We start from the raw sequence: 9,310 nt of genomic DNA on the forward strand, positions 1-9,310 counted from the left end.
AACTCTTTTACAAAAATCTACTGGAGATAATTGATCAGTTTGAATATCTACAATACAAAGACAATGAAACAATACAATAACAAGTTCTACTCCTGATAAGAAAATACCACAAATCCAAGTAACAATGAAATATGGTTGTAACATTTGAACAACTTTTAATTATTAGTTCTAATTTTGAAACTTATTTAAAAAAAAAACATTCAACAACCATAAAATTAATGAATATTAGAAATTCTTAAAAATTAGGTTTTTTTTTGTTATTTCTCTTAGAATTAGAAATAGTGTAATAATGAAGTTAAATAAGTGATAAATGTAAGAATTGTATAAAAAATGATGATGATATATTTAAAACTTCTTCTTTTACATTGAAAATTAATTGAAAAGAATAAGTTTAGAAATACAATTTAATTTTTGTAATGTTTTTTAATAAATAAAAATATCAATATTTAACACAAATTGTTATTATCTTTGAATTTGAATAAAAAAAAAATTAAAAAAAAAATTAAAAAAGAGAAAGGAATGAGATTATAAAAAAGAAAACAAATAAGAAAAGAGAGAAAATAGAAAACGAGATCGACATAAAAGAGATTTAAATGGTTTGTTTGAAGAACAAAAAAGGAAGAAAGAAGATATTCTCATTTTAATAGGAAAAACCACCAACAAAGTTAGAGACAGTATATTTAATGTTAGTGATTCAATACTTAGATTCAATTCAGACATTATTTAATTTTCATCAAGTGTGTCATAGTTGTGATGATGCTATTGGAAGAACAAAAATTAATCCATGTTATAAAGAAAGATCATTAGAAACTATGTTATTAGATTCACGACTTAATAATTTAAATAAAGAAATGAAAATATTTAGAGGATTAGAAACACTTCATATTGACATCAATTCATTAGAGAAAATAGAATTAAATAAATGTTTGTTTTAATTGAATAAATTCAGAAAGGATAATATTCAATAAAGTAGTAGAAAGATATAAATTATTTGAAATACCATTCTTTTTAAATCAACCAAGTGCTAATAAATATAAAAATTTAAATGGAATTAAAGAGAAAATAGTTAGTTATAGAATTGATCTTTCATTTAAAGAGAATTTAGATATAACTACATTAATTAATTTAAGAGAAATAAGAATTAGAGTAACAAAACAACTTTCAAAAGAAATAATAATAAATTTTATAACAGGACTAAAGAAATTAAGACATTTACATAAAGTAATTATTGATTGTGATACACAACATCTTGAATATTTATGGTCATTAGTAAAAGGAATGAATTCAGAACGTACAACAATTATATTTAGATTAAATTGGTTAAGAGATGAAGATATTCCAACAATACAACAAGTATCTAATGTAATAAATGTTGGTATTTTTACAAATGGATTAGGTAAATTCCATGATATTTATTTAAAGAAAGGAGTTATATTATTATTTTATACAGATTATTATCTTCAAGTTTCTAACCAAATGGTATTTGATACTCAATTTTCAAAATTATTAAAAGAGTATTTTCCTTATAAAATTGAAATTCAAGGAAATAACTTTATTGCTCATGTTGGAAATAATAAAATTATTAAACTTCGTTCATTAAATTATCTTTCTGATTTATTTATTAATGAAGCTCGTTTTGATGAAAAAATTACAATAGAATTACCTACTCATTTAGAAAATTTAATTATTAATAATACTTCTTGTATTGATCGTCATGGATTAGATGGAATTGAAAATACTTTAGTCCCTAAAACAGTATTAGCTCAATTTGCTTCTCTCATTTAATTTAAATTTATTTTCTCTTTTTTTCTTTTTATTTTCTTTAAATGTAAAGAAATTGTTGTTTAAAAGTCCTAAAACATTTCACTTAATTTTCTGTTTCTTCTACTGTTTTTGTGACAAGTCCTTTAAAACTAGCTACTGGGACGTATGAAACGAGAGTATAAAATTTACCTTCTTCACCTTCCATTGGAAGTCTTGCCATTCTAACTCTAATTCTATCAGCAACTGATCTAATACCTTGACTCCAAATAAATTGATTTAATCCCATATCAAATTTAACATTATGTGTTTTCATAGTTTTAATTGCAAGGAATCTAATAATTTTAATGGCTTTTGGTGCTCTCTTCTTAAATGATTCTTTATGAAGATATTTATGCATATGAATAGTCATTTCACGAGTAATTGGTGCCATTTCTTTTGCTTTAATTTCTTTACTTGGTTTCTTATTTCCAACTTTACTAGATTTGGCTTCTTTTCGTGCCTTATTAGCAGCTCTATATTTTAATACTCGTGGATTAGTTGTGGTTGATTCAGCCATTTTCACTTCTCAAACCCTTTAGAGTTCCTTTTTTTAGTTCTATTTACTTTCATGTCGTTTATTCTTTTTTAACCATACTATTCTTTTTTGTTATTTATTATTGTTATTTTTCTGAATTACCATTGTCTTGAAAAACGAAAACTAAAAAAGTGATTGTTAATTCTAAAAAAACTCTAAAATGGTTTTTCTCTAAAATTCATTAGATTTCATACAAAAAACCAGGGAAACAAAACAATAAAAAAGTAAAAATATAATTAAGGGTTTTCTAATTCATTCTTTTTTCTCAAATTTGATTTAGACAAAAACAGACAAAAAAACTTTTCTTAAAAAACAAATAATTGATATAATGAAAACACGACAAAATCACGTGGTAACCAAAAAGAAAAAGAAATAAAGAAAAAAAAAAGAAAAAAAAATAATTTAAAAATAAAATTAAAGTAGGTTGCAATTAAAAGTCAAGTTAAAAATAAATATTTAAATAGTTTAAAGAACTGAAAAATCAAATCATTCTTTGGGATGCCAGTGAAAGACTACAAAATTGTAGTATTAGGAAGTGGTGCTGTTGGAAAGTCATCAATTACAGTTAGATTTGTACAAGGCATTTTCTTAGTTAAATATGATCCAACAATTGAAGATTCTTATCGTAAACAATTAGATTTGGATGGACAACAATATGTCCTTGAAATTTTAGATACTGCCGGTACTGAACAATTTACTGCTATGAGAGATTTATATATGAAAACTGGACAAGGATTTGTTCTTGTTTATTCCATTATTGCACAATCTACTTATAATGATCTTGATCCAATTCATGACCAAATTGTTAGAGTTAGAGACACAGAAAATGTTCCAATTATTGTTGTTGGTAATAAATGTGATCTTGAGAGTCAAAGAATTGTTTCACAAGATGATGGAAAAGCTCTTGCAGATAAATATGGAGCTGAGTTCCTTGAAGTTTCTGCTAAAGCTGAAATTAGGATTTCAGACATTTTCACTACTCTTATTAAAAGAATTAATGCTATGAACCAAACTAAACCAAAGAAGAAGAGTGGTGGATGTTCTCTCTTCTAAAAAACACGGACATCTTTGTTCTCTAATCGTATTGTTCGTATATTTTTCTTTTTTTATTTTTTTTTATCCTTGTAAAAATCTCTTTTTAAAATAAAAAGAAAATTTCAATTATTTAAAGAAGAACCATTAAAATTGTGAAAATGGTTAAAACAAGCATACCTGATATTCCATTGTCACACTTCCATTCAATTGGATTGAAAATAATTAATTGATCATTATCACTTTGGGTTGATAATGATGTTTCTGCAAGTCTAACAGGAACAAAGGTAGTTGAATCTGATAATTTAACATCTCCAACATAAGCAACAAAATCTCCTTTAGCTACATCCTCATTAACTGAAATTGTTATATTTTGAATAGATGAACTAGTAATTGGAACAACTACGTTATTTTCAGTATTTGGAATTACTTTAATTTGTGAAGTGTGTGTACGTCTACCAGTTTTTAAAGTATTACCTTTAACAGTAATTATAATTGGTATTTCACTTGTATTTGTACTTTCATAGTACAAGACAAATTGAATAGTTTTTAATTGAGTATTTATTGGTTTTTCATTAATAAATTGAACATTTTTTTTAATATTTCCTTTGTAATAACTAGTGTCATTAATAAAAACTAAAGTAGGTGACAAATATTCAGTATCAATATGCCATCCATCATTCATTTTACCATCAGTAAAGATAAAACTTTCTTTTCCCATGGTATTAAAACAAAGAAGGATTATAATAATGAACATAACTAATGAATGATTTCTTTTTGTTCATAAAATGTTTAAATAGTACTATCTTTTACTTTAGATTTGTCAATTTCATAATGAGATTGAATCTTTTCTGTTTAAAAGAGTAATATTCTTTTTTCAACAAAAGATGTCTCAAAATTTTTGACTTTTCTTATTAAAAAAAAATAAAATAAAAGATTAATTTAAGAAAAACATTCATTGATTATTCCCTGTTAGTGCGTCATAGGTTTGTTTATCAATCATTTGCATTGTATGTAAAGCTTCAAGAATCCCATATGCTAATGATGGATTTTCTGAAAGAATTGTTTTTGCCTTTTTACGATCAGTTTGAACAAGTTTCTATTAATCAGTATTTGAGTAATATTAATACAAAGATTATTTAAAATACAAACTTTTACTTCTTCTATAGCACTAAGTAATTGTTGTTTATCAATACAATCAAGTGCTTGTTTAACATCTTTTTCTGTCGCAAATTTCGTTCCAGTTTGAGGTGGTTGTTGCATCAAATGAATTTTTAAGTTTTTTTTGAAAAACAAAATATTAAAATTTTTTGTTATTTTAATAAAAGAAAATTAATAAGAGAAATAATATACAAGAAAAACGAAGGGAAAAGAAGAAAAAGATAAAGAAAAAGAAATAAAAGTCAAAAAATAAAAAAAAAATAAAAATAAAAATAAAAGAAACTGAAAAATTATAATATTATGAAGTTGGTCTTAATACTTTTAGTATTTGTAGTTTCAAATGCAATTGAGACAGTTAGTAATAATGATAAACAGTATCACTCTTACATCAAACAAATTACAGAAAAAATGACAGAAGTAAAAAGTAAACATGGGAAACGAATTGCTGAATTAAAGAATCGAATGAATAACTTACAAAATGAATTAAATAAAAAGAAACAAATGATGGCCAATGAAATAAATAAAATGAAAGAACAAGTAGTTGAATTGCGTGTTGCAGAAAAAGAAACAAAGAAAGCTAAAATAAATTTAAAACAAATGGCAAATCAAATATATAAATTAAAAATTAAAGCACAAAAAGCTGCTAGTGAACCTGATAAAAGAGTAAGTCAAACCATTATTTCACAATTAAGAAAAAAGAAAGTTTCATATGAAAATATACTTCTATCAATGAAAGAGAAATACACTAAAGCTGAAGGTATATTAAAATTAATGAAGAAAAATCAACGAAGAATTATGAATCAACTCTTTAGATTAAAACATCGAATGTTTAGAGTAGAAGAAAAAATTAGAAGAGAAAATGATAATACAAAACGTTTATTAACTCAAAAGAAAAAATTACTTAAAGAAGCAAATCAATTAGCATCAGATAAAAAACGTTTTGCTCAACAAAAAAGTATTCTTGAAAGTAAAGTTGTTGTATTAAAAGAACAAATGCAAAATGCAACAAAACAACATCTTCCTAAATTACAAAGTCAAATGGAACAATTTAAAGAACGTATTTCATTTTTAGGTGAAAGTGTAAAAGATGTAATTGAAAGAGAAGAAGAACTCTTTGTTGATTCACCTAAACTTTCAGCTGCTAAACAAGAATTTTACTCTAAACTTAATCAACTCAAACAAGATAGATCAAATCTTCTTCAACAAATAAAAGATGCACGTTATGAATTAAAACAAATGAAGGTTAAATTAAATCAATCAAAAACAAAGAAGGTTAGTCAAGAAATTATTCGTGAACAAAAAAATCTTGTTAATGAAGCAAAAGAAAAAGTTATTGAAATAAAAAGAAAATTAGCTGAAATTAGAAGAAAAAAAGATGTTGTTGTAAGTACTTTTAAAGCAGAAGAAAAACAATATTATGAAAATAAACGAATTAAAGCAGAAAAGAAAGCTTTTAAAAGATTATCTGTTAATGTTAAAGAATTACAAAGAGTGTTTAACAGAATTATTAGAATTAAAAATGCTATGAGAACAAATACTAGTGAAAAATTAAAACAAAGACTAATTATTGTTAATGGACATAAAAAAGAATTATTAATTAAAATTAAAGTGCTTGAAAATAGATTACTTAATTATCAAAAAGTTAGACAACAACAATTTAAAGTTCAACGAGTTGAAATGAGAATGAAGAAAGAAAGAATTAATAAAATTTTAAATGAACTATATAAGAAAATTGCTATAAAGAAAACATTACTTGACATGAGTAAAGAAAGTCAAAAATTAATTAATGCTAAAGAATATTTCTTAAGTGTTGATAGAGCTAATGATTTAGAAAAGAAAATTGCAAGGATTAATACTATCTCTAACAATTTACAAGTGAAAGAAGTAAATATGCTTAAATCAGTTATTAAACGAATGAAAGTTATTGTTAATATTATTGGAATTAAACAAGCAAGTTTTGAAGAAGAACTTGCTGGAGATATGGCAGAGTTCCATAAAATTATTGATGCTTTCATTGTTTCAAAATATAATTTGGATATGCAAACCAGAGAGAATGAACAACAGGCTCAACAATTAAGTGGAAAGTAATAATTGGTTGTTTTATCATTTTATAAATTATTTATAATAGAAAATTTAAAAGAAAAAAAAAAGATAAACAATTCTTGTTAATTATCATGCATTAATGATTTTCCCCCATTAAATAAAACACTTCTAAAATCAGTGATTGGCTCTTCTTCTTTTTTAAATTCTTTCTTTGGGAGTGGTGATTTTGTTGACTGTTTTGATTGTGGTGATTGAGTTGGTGATCCAACAGTTTTATTTTTAGGAGGTGTTGTTGGTTTGATAGATGTTATTTCTTTTGTTTCTTCTTTCTTTTCTCCTTCTTTTAATGATTTTCCTCCATTAAATAAAACACTTCTAAAATCTGTAATAGGTTCTTCTTTTTTTTCTGGAACTTTTGGTTTTATACTATCTTTCTTTGGTGGTGGTGTTGGCTTATCTTCCTTTTCTTGTTTTGAAGTATCCAAACAACTCTGTTTTGGTTGTGTTGAAGGTTTAGATGGCTGAGCAATTGAAGGAGTATTACGTGCTGGAAGAGTTGGTTTATACCGTTCTTTCTTTTCTGGGTTTGAAGGAAGGGATTGTCTTTCATGTTTTTGAGTTGTTGTTTTAATTGGTTCAGCATGACTCTGTTTTTTTTCAGGAAGTTGAGGTTTGTTTTCTTCTTTCTTTTCTCCTTCTTTTAATGATTTTCCTCCATTAAATAAAACACTTCTAAAATCTGTAATAGGTTCTTCTTTTTTTTCTGGAACTTTTGGTTTATGTTCATTTGTTGAAGGAGGTTTTGTTGTTATACTTTCCTTCTTTGGAGGAAGGTTTTGTTTTCTTGAAGGAAGAGATGGTTTTGGTTTTTTTTGAGGGTCTTTAGAATTAGTTTTTTCTTCCATTTCTAGTACTTCCATAGGTGGTTGTGGTAGTGACTTATTTTTTTTTGGTGATTTGGTTGTTGAAATAATTGGAGCATTTTCTGTCTCACACTTTGGTTTTTGTTCTGAAGTATTTGAGTTTATTTGTTTTGGTGTAGGAAGGATTGGGTTTGGTTTAGTATGTTCTGAAACAATAGGTTTGCTTTTAAATGCTGGTGTTTGTGTTATTTGTTCTGCCATTAGTTTTGCTCCTGATCGCTCTCGTTTTAATTCATTTCCAGGAGGTTTGCAATACATTGAGACTGGTCTTTGAGGTGTGTTATTTTGATTATAAGGTGAAGGTTTAAGAGGGTGTTGTGTAGATGTAGTTTTAGAAGGTGTTGCTTTTTTTATTTCTGATGGTTTTTTAAAGCCACCAACAGGAGTAGGGAGTTGGTGTTGTGAGGCAGTTGTTTCAGATTTCTTCATAGTTAACTTTTCTTTTGATTTTTCTCTGATAAGAGCATTTTTGGTAGGTTCTCGTTTATTTCTTTTGTTCAATTCTTCTGCAATCATCATACATGGCATAGGAGATCCTCCATAAAAAGGGTGTCTTCTTGGAGAAACACATTCATCATTTGAATCAACTGTCATAGCACATGCTTTTTCTTTTGTTTCACAAGTCATTTTTTTTTTCTTTTCAAACCCTTCTTTACTCATCTTTTTTTTGTTTGGAATTGACTGAGTTGGTCTTCTTGGTAATGTCTCTACTTTACATTTGTCTGATTCTTGAAGTAAATGGTCAACTTGTTGTTGAGAACTCATTTGTACATACAAAGATCTGAAAATTATTGGCTCTGAAAATTTAAAAAAATCTAATGAAATTCAACTAAAAATACCTTTTCTTGAAAGAAATATTAACGAAAAAATCAATAAGAAAAATTATTTTTACTTTTCATTTTCGTAATGTATTATTGTTTCTTCTAAACCATTTATTAACGAAATGTTTTATATGATTCATTATGTCTTGAAGCTGATGCTGTTAGAGATTTTGAAGTCTCAAAACTTAGTCAAGAAACATGGTCTGAAACAGCAACAATGGTAGCATCTGTAATGAGACTTGTTGATAATGATGCTTTAAAACATACTGAAACAGCTGTAGTGACACGTTGTGCACTTTCATTAATTGTTGCTGGAATAAAATATGGAAAACCAAACAAACCATCTAAGGGGGTTTTTGGAATTGATAATGAAGAAGATTATATTCCAAACAATTTTAATGAAGTTTATCAACAACTTCTTAAAGGAATTGAAGATGATACTCTTAAACATTCTAAAATAACATCCAAACCTTATTTTATTCCACATTTTGGGTTATTACCAACATTAAATTTATTATCAATAGAGTCATTAAAAACAAATAATGAAATATCTCAAATGACTGCATTTTTAGAAGAAATTCATTTCATCTTAAAAAGAGGTGTTAGAATAAATGATCATTTCTTGACATTATTACAATTAATTAATATTGCTAAAGAATTGTTTACTACTTTAATCAAATACACTCCATCATATATTGACGATTATTTGGATATGCATAATATTGAAATGTGTGCAATGAAACTCAGTAAACAAGGTTTGACTGGTCAAAAAATTATTGATTCAATCATTTTTGAAGTTGCAGACAATCCACTTAGTGATAAAGTCATTCATTGGTTAACTAAAATACGAGATTTGAATCATTGTTATTCAATTTGTTTGGATGTACTTTCAGACAGTGTTAAAGGGGATGGTGTGCTTCAAGAATTAAGAGGTCAGGTTGTTGTTCCATTATATTTTGCATCTGTTCTTCAAGGACTAATTGATGTTGATA

At 26.0% G+C, this 9,310-nt stretch overlaps 6 protein-coding genes across 6 annotated transcripts; 3 read left to right on the forward strand and 3 right to left on the reverse strand.

The window, feature by feature from the left end:
* Window positions 1–683: 683 nt before the first annotated feature.
* Window positions 684–1,785, forward strand: EHI_058070 (uncharacterized protein; the record flags this gene model as incomplete). The annotated part of the gene is made up of 2 exons (XM_001913965.1): window positions 684–924; window positions 974–1,785. The coding sequence occupies 2 exons, from the start codon at window positions 684–686 to the stop codon at window positions 1,783–1,785; spliced, it is 1,053 nt and encodes a 350-aa protein (XP_001914000.1).
* Window positions 1,786–1,846: 61 nt separating this feature from the next.
* On the reverse strand, window positions 1,847–2,320 carry EHI_058080 (60S ribosomal protein L31, putative; the record flags this gene model as incomplete). The annotated part of the gene is made up of 1 exon (XM_646070.2): window positions 1,847–2,320. One exon carries the CDS (start codon window positions 2,318–2,320, stop codon window positions 1,868–1,870), a length of 453 nt encoding a protein of 150 aa, XP_651162.1. The 3' UTR covers window positions 1,847–1,867.
* Window positions 2,321–2,836: 516 nt separating this feature from the next.
* Window positions 2,837–3,435, forward strand: EHI_058090 (Ras family GTPase; the record flags this gene model as incomplete). The annotated part of the gene is made up of 1 exon (XM_646071.2): window positions 2,837–3,435. The coding sequence occupies one exon, from the start codon at window positions 2,837–2,839 to the stop codon at window positions 3,389–3,391; it is 555 nt and encodes a 184-aa protein (XP_651163.1). The 3' UTR covers window positions 3,392–3,435.
* A 68-nt stretch (window positions 3,436–3,503) lies between these two features.
* EHI_058100 (uncharacterized protein) lies at window positions 3,504–4,091 on the reverse strand (the record flags this gene model as incomplete). The annotated part of the gene is made up of 1 exon (XM_646072.1): window positions 3,504–4,091. The coding sequence occupies one exon, from the start codon at window positions 4,089–4,091 to the stop codon at window positions 3,504–3,506; it is 588 nt and encodes a 195-aa protein (XP_651164.1).
* A 740-nt stretch (window positions 4,092–4,831) lies between these two features.
* On the forward strand, window positions 4,832–6,619 carry EHI_058110 (uncharacterized protein; the record flags this gene model as incomplete). The annotated part of the gene is made up of 1 exon (XM_646074.1): window positions 4,832–6,619. The coding sequence occupies one exon, from the start codon at window positions 4,832–4,834 to the stop codon at window positions 6,617–6,619; it is 1,788 nt and encodes a 595-aa protein (XP_651166.1).
* Window positions 6,620–6,696: 77 nt separating this feature from the next.
* EHI_058120 (uncharacterized protein) lies at window positions 6,697–8,262 on the reverse strand (the record flags this gene model as incomplete). Its single annotated transcript, XM_646075.1, has 1 exon — window positions 6,697–8,262. The coding sequence occupies one exon, from the start codon at window positions 8,260–8,262 to the stop codon at window positions 6,697–6,699; it is 1,566 nt and encodes a 521-aa protein (XP_651167.1).
* Window positions 8,263–9,310: the final 1,048 nt, after the last annotated feature.

Source organism: Entamoeba histolytica, genomic scaffold, assembly GCF_000208925.1.
Source record: "Entamoeba histolytica HM-1:IMSS scf_1104750517137 genomic scaffold, whole genome shotgun sequence".
NCBI lineage: Eukaryota > Evosea > Mastigamoebida > Endamoebidae > Entamoeba > Entamoeba histolytica.